Source organism: Megascapheus bottae, chromosome 11 (genome assembly GCF_031878675.1).
Source record: "Megascapheus bottae isolate mThoBot1 chromosome 11, mThoBot2.hap1, whole genome shotgun sequence".
NCBI classification, from domain to species: Eukaryota; Metazoa; Chordata; class Mammalia; order Rodentia; family Geomyidae; genus Megascapheus; species Megascapheus bottae.
This window is the reverse complement of record NC_143519.1, coordinates 8,612,670-8,630,151: the sequence shown is the minus strand read 5'-3', so window position 1 is coordinate 8,630,151 and position 17,482 is coordinate 8,612,670. Positions and strand designations below refer to the sequence as shown.

At 37.6% G+C, this 17,482-nt stretch overlaps 1 protein-coding gene and 1 pseudogene across 3 annotated transcripts in view; one reads left to right on the top strand and one right to left on the bottom strand.

Annotated features, from left to right (window-relative positions):
- Pcca (propionyl-CoA carboxylase subunit alpha) overlaps positions 1-17,482 on the top strand; it is a 274,525-nt gene that overhangs the window by 51,877 nt on the left and 205,166 nt on the right. For all 3 annotated transcript variants that reach the window (XM_090341922.1, XM_090341920.1, XM_090341919.1), the window contains one exon: positions 16,722-16,853. In XM_090341922.1, coding sequence (XP_090198048.1) covers positions 16,722-16,853 — 132 coding nt within the window. The remainder of the gene's footprint in view (positions 1-16,721; positions 16,854-17,482) is intronic.
- On the bottom strand, positions 9,697-10,137 carry LOC150056723 (ubiquitin-ribosomal protein eS31 fusion protein pseudogene; annotated as a pseudogene).

Below are 17,482 nucleotides of genomic sequence, written 5' to 3'. Positions count from 1 at the left end.
AAAAGATACACATGTATATAGGCAGTGAGTACTCATCAGAAATCTCAGCACTGAAGGTATAGAGGGGGATTATGGATAACAGTGGAGGCTTGGAAGTTGTATTCTTTCTGTCTTGTTTTCTCATAAGACTTTTTTAATGAAATGAGGAATGTAACTATTCCACAATGACATGATTAAAAAAAAATCTATTGGAGTAACCAAAATAATTTTAAACAGCTATGGCAACCAGTGTAGGCAAAGGTATAGGGAAGGAGATGGTTTTGGGGAGTTAAAATTGTTTCAGCTCCCTCTCCCCTCCTTCACTCTCTCATCTAAAATTTGCAATTATTTATAAAAAGTACAACACAAACATATTCATATAAGTATATATTTTTGATTTAGGAAGTCCACTCACCTACAAAGATATAATTGAATAAAAATGTTCATTGTAAGGTTTTTCTTGTGAAAGCAAAATTTGGAAATATCGCAAAAGTTTTTCATCTGGAAAATGAAGAGAATGACAGCCACCCTGCGGGGTTGTTGTAAAGATTAGAAACAACATATATGAAGAACCTAGCTGAGGATTACAGGTATGAACCACTGAGCCTGGCGAGATAAGACTTTTATGGATTTTCTTACCATTGCTGGCTTCAAACTGTGGTCCATAGATCTCAGTCTCCTAAGTAGCTAGGATGACAGGCATGAACCACTGGTGCTTGGCTCTGTGAAATCTTTTACCTATATTTTTAGTTGGGTTGGATTGCTGGACATCTTATGATTGAATAATAAATAAGAAGTCACCCCCTTCCCCTGCCCCACCTGTCATGGGGGTTGAGCTCAGGGCCTGGGTAGTGTCCTGAGCTTTTGTGCTCAAAGCTAACTCCATACGACATTGAGTCAGTTTTTCTGGTGGTTACTTGGAAATGAGTCTCCTAGCCTTTCTTGCCTGGGCTGGTTTTGAACTACCATCCTCAGACTATAACCTCTTGAGTAGCTATGATTACAGAGTATGAGCCATTAGTACCCAGCCTAAATATAGTTTTTTTTTTTTTTGCCAGTCCTGTGCTTGAGTTCAGGGCCTGAGCACTGTCCCTGGACTTTCCTCAAGGCTAGTGTTCTACCCTGAGCCACCGCACCACTTCTGCTTTTTCTATGTATGTGATACCGAGGAATCGAATCTGGGTCTTCGTGCATGCTAGGCAGGCACTCTGCCACTAGGCCAAACTCCCAGCCCCCTAAATATAGTTTTAAAAATACTTTTTAGCAATTTTTTCTATACATAGTTGCTAATGTTTTTCCCTTTTTGTTTTCTCACCAGTATTAGTGCTCTTCAATTGATGATGGGATTTTTGTCTTAAGAAGCTCATTGTTGAGCTGGCCCAGTGGTTCACGCCTGTAATCCTAGCTACTCAGGAGACTGAGATCTGAAGATGGAGGTTCAAAGCTAGCCTGGGCACAAAAGACAAAAGACCCCATGAGACTCTTTTCTCCAATTAATCACTAGAAAATGGAAAGTGGGGCTGTGACTCCAGGAGTAGGGTGGTAGCCTTGAGCTGAAGAGCTCAGGAACAGTGCCCAGGCCTAGAGTTCAAGCCCCATGACTCACCCCCCCCCCCGAAAAAAAAAAAAAAAGAATCTATTAAGTTGAAGCGTATGTTGGAGTAGTTAGGCTTATAAGTATGACCTACTGGTACCTGGCTCTAGTATACCTTTATTAAAGCTCAACAGAGAAAGATAAGAACATGCTAGGCATGGTGGCTCAGGCCTGTAATCCTGCTTATTCAGGAGGCTGAAATCTGAGCATTGCAGTTTAAAGCCTGGGCAGGAAAGTCTGTGAGACTCTTTTCTTTAGTTAACCATCAAAAAGCCACAAGTATAGCCAGTGTCCTAGTCCTCTGGGTTCATCCCAGTGTGGCCACACACACACACACACACACACACACACACACACACACACACGCACACACGAAAACATGCTAGTATTATGAATCTTTATTTATATTTGTAGTATTCTTCAGAAAAACAAGCCATATAGCAACATGTTAATCTTCTTCCATTTTATTCTGTTGCTACATGTACTTTGAAATTTTTATTAAAAATTTTTATTATGAAACCAGTTTATTAAACTGTTAATACTAGATGCCTGTTATTACATTGTAGAATTTTCTATTTGTAGTTAGGGATTAGAATTATGAATACAGTTCTCATTCTACATTATATGCTTTAATAAATGAAGCCTTATTTATTGTGATACCTAAACTATTGGTTTATATAATTAAAAAAAAATCTAGACTTCTTAGAATCTTTCTGAAAAGATTTCTCATCAATGCCTCTAGATGAGTCGTAGATCATTAAATCTAGAGGTGTTTGGGTTTTTTTTGGCTAGTCCTGGGCTTGAGCTCAGGTCCTGAGCATTGTCCTTGGATTTTCTCAAGGCTAGAGCTCTACCACTTCAGCCTCAGCACCACTTCTGGCTTTTTTCTATGTATGTGGTACCGAGGAATCGAACCCGGGTCTTCATGCATGCTAGGCAAGCACTTTAACCACTAGGCCAAACTCCCGGCCCCTAAATCTAGTTTTGTTGACTGAGTTAATGAATATACTAAAAGATAGTACTTTGTTGATTCTGTTTTTATAATCAGAGATCCTAGCACTACTTGCTAGTAACTGTGAAGCAGTGGCAATTTATTGAATAGTTCCACAAATCAAAGCTGACCATCTGTACAATAGTACTTTGCACAGTAATTTTAGTCAATGACATAAGAATTTCATATTTGCCTTATCTTATGAGATATTAAGAGTGGCAGCAGGGTTGCTTTGTTATTGTTTTGCAGCCAGCTTTAACTGATGTTGAATCATGACTGTGCACACAGGGTATGTAAAAGGTTGCACTCATTAGTGGTGGCAAGTCCACATTTCAGCATGTCAGTAATTTACATTTCATTGTGGAGAGCTGCCCTTGTTCCACAGTTGCTTCTAAGTCTGATTAATATATATTATAATATATATTTGATGAATATATATATATATATATATATATATATATATATATATATATATATATGGAACAAACAGAGAAGGATTGAAAGCCAAATACCCTGCTAGGCCTTGCAGTTGGTTCTGAAGCCTCCAGTGGAACTCTGATTAGCAATATATTGAGTAGGATGAAAGCCAAAGATGTTGCCTCTGAAAGTTGTTACAGGGGAGTGGTGCTGTGGCGCAAGTGGTAGAGTGCTAGCCTTGAACTGAAGAGCTCAGGCACAGCCCCTAGGCCTGGAGTTCAAGCCCCATGACTGATCAAAAAAAAAAAAAGTTGCTACAGGTATAAGTATCTCCTTAAATCCTCCTTTTGTGACTATCTCTCCATTTCATAGTTCACAACTTATTATTATTATTATTTTTTTTTTTGCCAGTCCTGGGCTTGAGCTCAGGGCCTGAGCACTGTCCTTGGACTTTCTCAAGGCTAGAGCTCTACCACTTGAGCCTCAGCACCACTTCTGGCTTTTTTCTATGTATGTGGTACCGAGGAATCGAACCCGGGTCTTCGTGCATGTTAGGCAAGCACTCTACCACTAGGCCAAACTCCTGGCCCCTCACAATTTATTATTGTTTCCTTCCTTCCTTCCTTCCTTCCTTCCTTCCTTCCTTCCTTCCTTCCTTCCTTCCTTCCTTCCTTCCTTCCTTCCTTCTTTACTTCCTTCCTTCCTTCCTTCCTTCCCTCCCTCCCTCCCTCCCTCCCTCCCTCCCTCCCTCCCTCCCTCCTTCCTTCCTTCCTTCTCTTCTCCTTCTCCCTTTTCTTCTTTCTTTTTGTCATGCCAGACCTATATAGAAGTGAAAACACTGTGTGTTGGATGTGGGAATTGAACTATACAGGATCTACTTGGTTCTTTTCTCCTTGCAGCTATTGAACCCAGTTTAATGGTTAGGCAGTGTTTATAAAGTAAAGGGCTCGACAGGCCTTCAATCTCCCAGGGTTTGGATGATTGTGATTGGGATCCTTGTGGTGATTCTTTCTGCAACTCATTTCCTTCCTTTTCCTGATTGATAGCAGCTTCTCTCATCTTAAAAGCTTGCATGGATATAGTCAGTGTTGTATGACATAGGAACAGTACTCTTACTAATGCTGACTTTGAAAAAGTGTGTTTTGGAAAATTCAGAATTCTTTTGCTACAAAACTTGTATTATAATGAAAAATTGAACACAATTTTTTTGTCATAGGTTTTTATGTCTATGTACTATGTTTATATTTCCAATACCATGTCCATAGCATTGGGTATGTAAATATTGAGTCCTCTCTCTTGTACTGTTTGGATCTAATAGCTTCATATTAAGGATACCATGCGCCTTTTGTTCCTTAGGTCTTGACTTGTCTCACTCAACATGGCTCGCTCTAGATTCATCCACTTTCCTGTGAATGCCATTATTTTATCTTGTCTGTTGGCTATGTAGAATTCCATTGTGTATGTATACCACATTTTCTGTATCCATTCATCTTCAGTAGGGCATCTGGATTGTTTCCATCACTATATTTAGTGCAGAGATAAACTTAGCTGAGCAGGTGTCCTTATCATATCTTGGGTTATGATGTTCAGGGTAGATGCCTAGAAGGGATATGGTGGGATCGTAGGGAAGGTCAATTTTCAGTTCTTTTGAACACAATTTTTAAGTTGTCTCATTCATAAATGGAGTAGCATTAGAAAACCCTAGTCTAGTTATCTAGGCATTGCCGTGAATCTTCACGTGTTAAGTTTATTTTAATGTTAAATTTAGATTGGAAAAATTAGATTTTTAATTTGGTTAATTTTTATATGTAATTGCTTATTTTTGTGTTCCTAATCATTCAATATAAGATTTTTTTTTTTTTTTTTTTTTTTTTTTTTGTGGGTCAGGAGCTTGAACTCTGGGCCTGGGCGTTGTCCCTGAGCTCTTCAGCTCAAGGCTACTACCCTACGCCTGGAGTCACAGCCCCACTTCCAATTTTCTAGCGATTAATTGGAGATGAGTCTCACATTCTTTAGTGTCTGGGCTGACTTTGAACCTTGACTCTCAGATCTCAGTCTCCTGAGTAGATTACAGGTATGAGCTGCCATGCCCCGCTATAAGAACTTTTATTCAGTGTTCATGATGAGAATCTAATGAGTGAATTCATGACTCATAGTATTGAAAGATATCTGTATTCAAATGAAGTATTATTTTTTAATGATAAATCTACTTAAATATTTTTGGTACTTAGATCATTTAAAATAAAGGCACTTTAGTTACAGCTCATAATATTTTTATATTAATTTTTGTAAGAGAGTTGCAGTAATGGAATCATGTGGTTTTTGGAAAAATTAAGATAAAATGCTGACCTTGAGAATATATCATAGAGTTCTGATGGGTATATGTTTTGTAAAAATGTAGTAGTAAGTTTTACTTCTAGATGACTGCTTGAAACTATTCTTGTTTTGGATGCTTGCCAGATAAAAACCTCATGGAATTAGCTCTGGAAAATAAATTACAGAGTTGTAGGGGATGCCAGTAACTTCAAATATTTAATTGTCCTAACTGTCATCTATGTATGTTCAAAGAAAAAAAGATTTTTTTTATCAAGTTAGAATTAAAAGTGACATCTGCTTTTAATTGCTGTTTTTCTTCCAACCCAGTAAAAATTCAGTAAGACATGAATTATCAAATTTTGCAATGCTAAGCAACTTGTCAAGTGATTGTAAGTACTACCTTGACCATTAGATAGGAAGTGTTAAAATGCTGATTAATCTTCCAGAGTTCTGATTATGGCTTTAGAAGGCTAAAGCTTATGTAAGTCATACCAGCTCTTTAAGTGTCAGATTGTATTTATTTGTTAATTTTGTAGACTTTAAAAAATTATTGGCAAATTGGTTCTTTAATAATGAACCTTTAACTATTTCTTGTGACATCTGGTCAAATACACTCAAAGCTATGTAAAATAATGTAGAATTTTCTGTTTCTTGAGTTTCTTACTAGGCATTATAAATAAGAAAGTCTAAAAGTGAGCTTTAAATTTTATTCTTTTATATAAGTTCTTCTTGGTTTGAGAATATGAATTCTGGCAAAAGGAAGTCATAACTATACTCCCTGTTGGAAAAGAAAATTGATTATTTCTCTTTTTGCCATTTTAAAAACCTTATAGGATATAATGCCTAAGCATAAAGAAATCAGTTTTTCCAAGCAGAACATGTAAAAATAATTTGACTTCAAATATTCTCAGGGTAAAAAAAGAATAAGAAAATATTGACGTTATATTGGTTATGTTCTATTTTTCTAGTTACTCACAGTTAGAAAGCAAACATTAGGTAGTCTCTGTTTCTTTTAAATCTGTGAGACATTTGTTTTTGGCATTGGTCATGAGGCTTGAACTCTAGGCCTGGGTGATGTCCTGAGTTCTTCAGCTCAAGGCTGTCACTCTACCACTTGAGCCACAGTGCCACTAACAGTTTTCTGGTGGTTAATTGGAGATAAGAGTCTCATGGATTTCTTACCCAAGCTGGCTTTGAACCCAATCTTCAGATCTCATCTTCCTGAGTAGCTAGGATTACACATGTGCGCCACTGGTGTCTGGCTCATTGATTATTTTTACAGTCATTTTTTGACTTATTTGGCTTTGAGGTCTCTATTGTCTTTACTTTCCATTAATATGGTATTGTTGACATTTGGAGGAGTCATGTTGTCTTTTGCATGTGTGTGTGTGTGGGTTGGTGTGTGTGTGTGTGTGTGTTTTGATATTGGGAGTTGTGCATCTGTCCCCAATTTATGGAAACCTTATTGCCTGTAGTCTCTCACTGAAGTATTCTTGTTGTTTATGAAGGTGGCATAATGGCAGAGTTGTAGTATTTCTCACTAGTGGACCTGATATAAGGCTTAGTATACAAACAGTTGTTCATATGCTTAGGAGACCAGCCCTGATCAATCCCCAGCACTTCTCAGATTGAGGGAAACAGGAATTTCTTGTCAGATGGTCAGATATCTGGAGCTGCTAAAAACTTGGTTTTGTACAGAGAGCCACAATTGTCTCTGGTGACAGGGCGCTTTAAAAGCCCATGGGCCTGAGTAGGTTCCTACTTTCTCCACAAGGCCCTCAGGGGTGTAAGCATCCAAGCATCTGAGTGGTATGCCTCATTTGTCAGTTGGGGGAGGTAGGCAGATAGGCCCCTAGAGCTCTGAGGTCTTTGCCAGGGGGATAACTAAGGACTGAGACACTGGGTTCCTGCTGGCCTCATTGCTTTCATACTGCCTGGAATTCATCTCCATGTGAGGAAAGGAGACTGCATATATTACATGATTTAAAACATTTGGGGACCTGGAGTTTGGCCTAGTGATAGAGTGCTTGCCTAGGATGCATGAAGACCCATGTTTGATTCCTTGCTACCACGTACATAGAAAAACGCTGGAAGCGGTACATGTCTCAAGGGTAGAGCTGGAAGTGGTGTTGTGGCCCAAGTGGTAAGGTTTATCCTTGAGATCAAGTCCAAGGACAGACCCAGAGTTCAAGCCCAAACGAAAAAACAAAACTAGGCAGCAAGAAACAGGGCAAGAGGTATGGCTTAAGTGGTAGAGGGCCAGCTAAGCAAGCAAACAAGCTAAATGAGTTGTGATATCCTGAGTTCAAACCCCAGTACTGTCTACAGACTGCCAAGAAGGAATGTACATTTTTTCAGATGATGGAGAATTATTACTGTGATAATATAAACATATGTACAGAAATAGCGCAAACTTTAATACTAGTTTATACTTAAAAATGTTTGATTTTCCTAAAATATTTGACTTGCATTCACCAAGAGTTATATCTTTATATATCTAAAACAGAGTGGTGAAAGGGAGTAAACTCTGTAAGAATTAGAACCATATGTTTACACATTGAGTTGATCATGGAAGGAATTGTGTGTAAAAGCCTGAGCTCTTTAGCTCAAGGCTTCCACTGCCCTACCCTGAGCCACAGCCCCACTTCCCCTTTTCTAGTGATTAATTGAAGATAAGAGTCTCATGTTCTTTTTTTTTTCTTCTTAGAAAGCCAGTTTATTTTTAAAGCTCTGTCACAAATTTCTAGCGGGTGCCGATGGTTACCTGCCATACCCGTACCATGTTGTCAGCATAGCCAGCAAACAGTCAACCAGGCCAAAGAGGTGCACTGGGGCGGAAGAATCTCATGTTCTTTAGTGCCAGGGCTGACTTTGAACTGTGGTCCTCAGAGATCCTCTATTTTTTTGGCTGGTCTTGAGACAGTAGCCTTCTCTTGCAGTAGTTGAAAGTGTCTTATGACTAATTTATAACGTATGATAAAAGCATGGTGAGGCTGCCCTCCCCCTTTTTTCTTTTTCCTTTTTTCTGGAATTGTGGCTTGACCCTAGGGCTTTCTGTATTTATGGTCATCTTTTTTTTTTTTTCTGTACCATTTGAATTATGCCTCCATTTCTGGCTTTTTGCTGATTAACCTGAGATAATCCATTAGATGTGTCTGCCTGAATTGGCTTTGAATCTCAGCCTTCTAAATAATTAGAATTATAGGCTTGAGCCACCAGCACCCTACTGGTACTGAATTTTGAATTGTGAGGTAGAGAGAACAGATTATACTTTTGTCTTTAATGACTGTGTTTGTGTGTTAAATTGACTTCTTGTAAATATTCCACTCAACTTCTGGCCTAGATATAGAAGCCAACTATTTAGAAAAGGCTACTGAAGTTTATGTATAATTAAATAGCATTATGAAAAGAGAGTTAAAGTCTTGTCAATTATAACAAATACAGTGTCAAAATTGAGCTTTTAAAATAAAAAAGAATTCTAAATTAGCATGAATAATACTTCTTAAATACCCTTTTTCTGTTAGAAGTATTTAAGGCACAGAGTAAGTCAGTAAGCAATTTTAATCCTTGTTAGTTGTACTTCCCAACATATGACAGTAATGATCTCAAAAGGTTTTTAAAGTTTCAAGTGCAGAACATTGTAAGGTGTGGTTATTATGGGTTTGTGTTTGTTTTACTGAAGATGTTTCCAGGGCCATCTATGTGTACCTTCTGTAGATAGCACCTTTTGGTTGTCTTATGAAAAAGTCTTCTATGCTCAGAACGGAGCTTGTGTCCCGTATAACCATTCCTACTTATCAGTTCTTTTAATTTTAGTTAAATTGGTCTGAAAACAGTACAATCATCTTGACTACATCCAATTTGTTTGTTGTCCATATATCCACTGTCATGTCTACTGTTTTACTGCAGCTTTCCTTCTCTCTTTTCTATTTATTTCCTTCTGCTGTTATATTACTTATGCTTTTGTTTGCATGCACCAGAGATCTCTGTCACCCTCATCTTTCCAGTGGGAGCCACTTGATATTATTGATAAGTTGATCTACCTGAAGTAACTGTAGAATCCTTAGTGGATTTTCATTGCAGTTCAAAGCTAGCCCAGGCAGGGAAATCCAATTAACCACAAAAATGCCAAAAGTGGAGCAGTGTCTTATGTGATAGTGCCAACCTTTAATGAAGAACGTCAAGACAGAACACCCAGGGCCTGAGTTCAAGTTCCAGGACTAGCACAAATAAAACAGAAGTCTAAAGCCGATCTTGGTGGTGGCTCATGCCTGTAATCCTAACTACTCAGGTGGCTGAGATCTGAGGATCAAGGTTCAAAGCAAGCTCGGGCACAAAAAGTCTTTTTTTTTTTTTTTTAGTTTGTGCCCTTTTATTAATTCATACCCAGTCTTCTGGTTCATACCTTATCTTCTGGTTTGTTGAAACAGTAAGTTAGACAACACTTGCCACAATAATGTCTGTCAAAGTGGCTAGCCATAAAAACTCCATCACCACATTCATCCGAAGGGCACTCTTGACAAAGACGACTAATTTTGCCATTTTCATCCACCTTATAGTATTTCAAGACAGCGAGTTTAACCTTCTTTTCTCTTCTGTTTGTTCTTCTTGGAAGTGGTGTAAAACTTCTTCCTTTTCCCTCTCTACACTCTTTTTGAATGTTGTAATCAGATAAGGTGCATCCATCTTCCTGTGGCTTACCAGCAAAGATCAGTCTCCCCTGATCAGGAGGAATTCCTTCCTTATCCTGAATATTGGCCTTTACATTTTCTGTAATGTCTGGGGGTTATCCTAGAGTGTGACAGTCTTTCCCCATGAGGGTTTTGACAAAAATCTGCATCTGAAAATCTGCATCTAGCTGTGGTCTCAGTTCTGCTGGTGGATTGGAAAGGAAGGCCATCTGAGACTCTTATCTCCAGTTCACCTCTAGAAAAAAGGAAGTGGGGCCTGGCTAATGGGTAGGGCATAGCCTTGAGCTAAAGAGCTCAGGGACAGCACCTAGGCAAGTTCAAGCCACATGACCCCCTTCCCCCACATATACATACAAAAAGCAGAAGTTTATGTCCTGTCTGCAGTGTCCCAGCTTTCTGTTTTTCCTTGCCTTCAGCTCTGTGAGTGTTCAAGGACTATACCTATGAGGACTATGCCTGTATCTATATCTGCTCCTGCTAATTGAAGCGCTATCAACTTTTTTCTCTGCTTGAACTACAAAATTGCTCATCTAAATTCATAGTTATTATGTTATATTATGAACTTGAACTGGAAAATATTTTGGAACCTAACAGTAAGAGTTAATTTCAGTATTCATGAACCATAAACAAAAACTGAATCAGAGAGATATAGAAATAGTTCATTTTAACTATCTAAATTATAGGGATTATCAAATAAAGGTATTTTTATTAAAGATATAAAGGAAGAGATTACAACTTCAACACTAAATTATTTCTACAATTGGCTTGCATGAGGAGTACATCAGTAGTGCATGTCAGATTTTAAATTTTGTTATTTCTTACCTTGTCCTCTGAAAAGAGGCATCTTAAAAGTACTTCAAAATTTGCATTTGTATTTTTAATTAAAGCACTATTACAAAGCAGAAGTAAATATAACAACTGAAAAATGTCAGAAAGCTGATATATTTAGCAATTTCATCAAAGGAAATTTAGTATTATTTTCCAAATACTCTGATAAACCATAAGTTTTAGTAGCTGGAGATGAAAATTTATCCCAATGTGCAATGTTTTTTCGAGTTTTTTTTCCCCCTAAATTGTTTCTTAGTTTTCTCTGGGTATCTTCTCTATTGCTATCTGTCCTGTGATTATTGCTAGTTCCACCAATCTTAAGTTTTCACAAGATAAAGCAAATCTGTAGAATTTATCCTAGAAGCCTCTTTTTGCTTTTTCCTAGAACACCTCTAGGCCGGAAGAAGGCACAAAATACTTCCTTTGCATTCCTAAACATTAGGAACTTAGAATGAGTCTTTGACCTGTAATTGTTATTGTTCTACATTTCCTGGGGAGAAAAAAAGTTAACAGCCTAATCAGGTTTATGCGAACTCATCTCTTTATAGTAGATTTACCTGCACAAGGTATATAGTGTTGAAGCTTAGCTACTTCTTTTCTGGAAGTGCCAATAATAGGGAGATAAAAAGAAGGATCAGATATGTAAAGAAGACATGATAAACACTAGCAAATTTTAATCTTCATCATTTAGGAATGGAAGAACAGTTCCAAATTTAATATAGTAGTTTGAATTTAAGAAACTTCTCACAAAAGTGTACAAAGCTATCCAAAGTACAAAGACATCCAGACATCTAAGGTTTAAGTGGTTTTTAATGAAAGAAATGATAACCTCTTGTTTACCCTATCTTTCCTTGGAACCCTAAAATATTTGATAGACGATATTGATCATTATACTTATTTGATATTATTATTGTCATACTTGATTATTATACTTATTTGATATTATTATTTGTCATCTGGAAGTAATAGTACCATTTGAGCACATTGGGCCAGGTAGACACTTAATACAGACTGTACATTAGACTAAATGAAATACAGATCCCAGTAATATTGAAAGGGAAAAGACACAGGTTCCATTGGTGAAACAAAGTCACAGTATACACCATGTTCCATAAATGAAGTACAGTTTGTGAGTATGTTATTAGATTTCATGTGAATTCACAGTTAGCATCCCATATGACTTAAAAAACTAACAGGCTTATGCTTTTATTAGAATTTTAAAATAGAACATTTGTGCACTTCTCCTGACTGATTTTCCACAATAACAAAATTTATTTTTATCCTAAAGAATGACAGGATTAGTACCTCCTCCTTTAACCCAAAGCCTGTGAATGGTCAGGCAGGCACTATGCTACTGAACTGCACCCCAGCTCCAAGGGACTCCTCTGTGTATAGGGGACTGGAGGCTGAGAACATCCTTTTCTAGGTCATTCTGTCTTCCTTTCATAGATATCCTCTAGTTATCGTTAGATTTAATTGTGATTCCTGTATCAGTCTTCTTGAATCATGTGCTGTCATCGCCTCAGCTTTAAAGGTCAATGGCAGTATTTTGTGGTAGTGTCAGGGCCCTTACTTCTCTGTAGGACTGGTATTTTTGTGATCATAAGCAATTCACTAGGAGAACACTTCCCTCCTATATGTTTAAGTGTTGGTCTTATTTTAATGACTGCTTTTGAAAGCAAACTGAGTTCAGGTTAAATGGTAATGATCCAAAATTGAATATATTGGAAAGAGAGATGGTGTAGTGGCTGGATTCTCTTCTGCCTGTTCAAGCCGGTAAAACTAATGTTTTGTACATTATAGTTTCCACCCATCATCTCTAATGGCATTTCACCATTTTCATTTTGTATAAAATGGCAAGCAGTCTTACCTACATATCCCAGCCAGACATGAAAATGCATTTATTTCTTAATTTTTTCAAGGCAAATTTTCCTTGAAGAGGCTGGCCAACTGGCCTGGGAAATACTCTATTTGCCATGGGTGTGCTGCCGTGGCTCATTCATAGTTTAGGTGTTAATTTCACTTCTTTTTTTTTTTGTTTGTTTGTTGTTGTTGCTAGTCCTGGGCCTTGAACTCAGGGCCTGGGTACTGTCCTTGGGCTTTCTCAAGGCTAGAGCTCTACCGACTGTTTGAGCCACAGCACCATTTCTGGCTTTTTTCTATGTATGTGGTCTGGAGGAATTGAACCCTGCTCTTTGTGCATGCTAGGCAAGCACTCTACCACTAGGCTAAACTCCTAGCCCCTGGTTTCACTTCTTTAAAAAATTGTCTTCAGAATTTTTATTTTAAAAGAAATACAGGAAAACATAAGACAAATATTTTTACAGGGTGACTAAACTTCCAACTGTTACCAATACCAGTGACTTGACTCCTGGGATCCCTGACATGAGAACCCATCTCAATATTAACCTCCAACCTATCTTTGTATATTCTATTATTTTGGCATCCATAGTAGCCATGTTCTTGGATTTAAAAAGTATTTGTAGCTGGGCACCAGTGGCTCATGCCTGTAATCCTAGCTATTCCAGAGGCTAAGATCTGAGGATCGACATTCAAAGCCAGATCTGGCATGAAAGTCTGAGAGAGTCTTATCTCCAAATAACCACCAGAAAACTGGAAGTGGCTCTGTGGCTCGAATGTTCGAGAGCTAACCATGAACTAAAGAGTTCAGAGACAATGCCCAATCCCCAGAGTTCAAGCTCTGTGATGGATAAAAATTTTACCAGAAACAAAAACCACAGTATTTATGGAATCCTAGAGCAGTGATTTCAGCTTTTGTAATATATTTTTTCCTGAGAATCATTATTAAAGTATTTTCCAAAAAATGATGAAAAGATAAAAAAAGTGGAGAAATCTTTACTTCTTTCATAACCAACTTTGTTACTTACCTTTTGTGGCAGAATTGAAAGAAGCTAAAAGCTCTTATTTTTAATTCTTCCTCCTTTTCTTTTTCCTCTTCTTCTTCCTCTTCTCATTATCTTCCTCTTCCTCCTTCCCCCCAATTCCTCCCCTTTTCTTGCCATAATGGTTAACAAAAGATACAGAATTAGTCATGACTCTAATCCTAAGGAGACTGAGATCTGAGGATCGCAGTTCAAAGCCAGCTCAGGCAGTAAAGTCTGTGAAACTCTTATCTCTAAAAGACTACTTAAAAAAAAAAAGAGCTGGAAATGGGACTGTGGTTCAAGTTGCTCAAGCGGTAGGTAGCACAGCAGTCTTGAGCAAAAGAAGCTCAGAGACAGCATCAACCCTGAGTTCAAGCCACAGTAGTAGCACAAAAATAATAAATAAATAAATTCAAAACAAAACAAGGATGCCGAATTAGTGAGATGCCAGTGTCCTACACCTGTAATCCAAGCTACTCAGGAGGCAGAGAACTGAGGATCATAGTTTGAAGCCAGCTCAGGCAGGAAAGTCCATGAGACTCTTATCTCCAAAAAATCACTAGAAAGCTGAAAGTGGAGTTATGTTCAAGTGGTAATGCACAGCCAACCTTGAACAAAAATGCCCAGGGACGACATCCAGGCCCTAGGTGCAAGCCCCAGTACCTGTGTAGGGATGTGCATGCATGTGCACTTACACATGATACTCCCAGGTGTGTACACTTGTGCACACACAACACAAACACATAGACAAGGCAGAGTTAGCAGAAGACTATCTGGCCTTCAGTTGTAAAGCACATAGCCCACTTCTGATCAAGTAATGTTTTTTTTTTTTTTTTTGCCAGTCCTGGGCTTGAGCTCAGGGCTTGAGCACTGTCCTTGGACTTTCTCAAGGCTAGAGCTCTACCACTTGAGCCTCAGCACCACTTCTGGCTTTTTGCTATGTATGTGGGGTACCGAGGAATCGAACCCGGGTCTTCATGCATGCTAGGCAAGCACTTTAACCACTAGGCCAAACTCCCGGCCCCTGATCAAGTAATCTTTTAATTGAAGCATGTTCCTCATTTTTGGGAGTCACAAGTCTAGGATGCTCCTTTCCTAGTTTTCTGTAATTATACACGAAGGCAAATGTAGAGATAGTTCTAATGATGTAATGATAAAATGTAAAATGTAATGGTAAAAAAAGAAAGTCAGTGCATGGAAACATTTATAGTTATTCAGCATACTACTATTTTTCTTTTGTGTTGCAATGGGACAAAGAATAGTCACTAAATAATTGATGTGAACATTTTCCTGGATAATAACGCATTTTGGAATAAGTTTTCACAAATTAGAAGCTATAAGAAATGTTTCGTTAATCAGTGGTTTAGGTCATTGGACTCCTGTTAATCAGAAGTTTACTTTATAATCATAATGTATTTATGATGTGCTCATTTATATTCCTCTTTATCTCTTTGTGTGGGTATTGTGATTACTTGATTACATCTGCCTGGAACAGTGGATTTTAAAACAGTATTCATAATGTAGTTCTTGTAGTTTAGTAGGCAAAATGAGAAAGACAATTGGTTGAATCATGATAGTTGTCTCTTCACGTCGTATTTAGTGAGTTGCAGACTTGGGATAAGAGAATGGAATATCATTTTTGTTTTGGTCTGAAATGATTATTTTATCCCACTGAAAACACAGATTAAATTGAGGTATAGGGCTCTCATTTTTCATATAGAATGACTATAGTTTTCATGGGCTTTATAGTTTTTGTGGTTTCTCAGATTTTATTTTTTTCATGAAAATAAGGTTCTGTTAAAACTTAGATGTAAACACTACATGGAGAATATCTATTATGCCAAAAAGTTTCTTATTTAGAATCCTGCCATTCATATCAATGATGATTGTAAATATTTGAGTTCCTGTATTATGTATTATACATATATGGACTTTGTTATCCGATAAGTCTAATGTTGCCTCTTCATCTGAACTTCTTGCTATTACATAATATATAACAGTTGTAACACTCATTGTTTGCAGCTTTATACTATTATTGATGAGGTTCAGGACATGGTATTCCCAAACGACACCTTGGCATATTATATGTGTATATGTGTGTACACACACACACACACACACACACACACACACACACACACACACACACACACACACACACACATATATATATATAGCCAATCTTGGGGCTTGGGTGTGCTATCCCTAAGCTTTTGTGTTCAAGGCTTATTATGCTGTACCACTGGAGCCACAGTGTCAATTTGAGCCTGTTGGTAATTAATTGGAGATAAGAGTCTCATAGATTTTTCTGCCTGGGCTGGCTTTGAACTGCGATCCTCAGATCTGAGTCTCTCGAGTTGCTGGGATTCCAGATGTCAGCCACCAGCACCTGACTAGCATACTTATTCCTGACACAGCTTTTATTGTCACAGAATAAAAATATTCTTTTAAGCTTTTATTGTCATGGGATAAAAATGTTTCCTGAATTTGTTTGAGATCTGTTCATATTCCCTTGATTTCGTTGTTGATACGTGGTAATTTTCACCCATATTATCTCCCACATTTATCTCAAAGCCTGGCACAGAGCTTGTTATTTGTGTTTTTCTAGGCACTGTGTTGCAACACATCGAGGATATAGAGATTTACAAGGTAATTTAAAGAGGAACTTACTTTTCACATTGGGTGACAAGGTATTATGTAGAAATATCACAGAAGTTGGTTTCAAAATTATACTGCCAGTATCAATCAAGAGTTTTTCATTAATTTCAACTTGTATGATATGATTTTGTTCTTCTATATCTATATGTACATGTTATATACTCTGTAGTATTAAACATTTTAATGTTTTGGTTCAGATGCTTTAAAGTAGTTTTTGTTGTAGCAATATAGTAATTACAAATTTGTAGTCATAGGTATATAATTATGCGTATATGTATGGGGTTTCCTTTTTATAAAATCATGACTCCATATCATGCTGTGTAATGCTTTTGTTATAAATTTCAACTTGTTTTTCTCCACAGGCAGCAGAAGATGTCATTTTCATTGGGCCTGATACACATGCTATTCAAGCCATGGGTGACAAGATTGAAAGCAAATTATTAGCCAAGAAAGCAAAGGTTAACACAATTCCTGGCTTTGATGGTGTAGTCAAGGTGAGAAACTATTTTGCTCAAATCTTTATAGTATGTCCTCAAGCTAAATATTCTGTGAAGAGAATATGGATATAATGTATGGGTTTGACTATATGTGAGGTTAAAAAAAAGTAGCAGTGTTTAACTTGGATTATTTGTAGTGGCATGAACTGAAAAGAATGAGAAGCTAGTTAAGCATTGTGTGTAATGTATCAGCCTTGACTCATAGGGATAAACTTGATGATTAAAAAAATATGTTGTCAGACATCTGGATTTCATTTAATGATAAAATGATGTTCTATGTATTTTACCATGAAATTTTTGAGCTATCTATCTGTCTGTCTGTCTGTCTATCTATCTATCTATCTATCTATCTATCTATCTATCTATCTATCTATATCTGTCTTCTCTATCTCAGATATAAATTGTCATCCTGGGCGGGGCGTGGGTGGCTCATGCTACTGAGGAGGCTGAGATCTGAGGATCAAGGTTCAAAGCCAGCCCGGGCACAAAAGGACCTGGATTCTTAACTTCAGTTAATCTCTAGAAAAATGGGAAGTGGGGCTTGGCTCCAGGGTAGGGCTATAGTCTTGAGCTGAAGAGCTCAGGGACAATGCTCGCCCCCCCCCCAAAAAAAATTTTCATCCTGT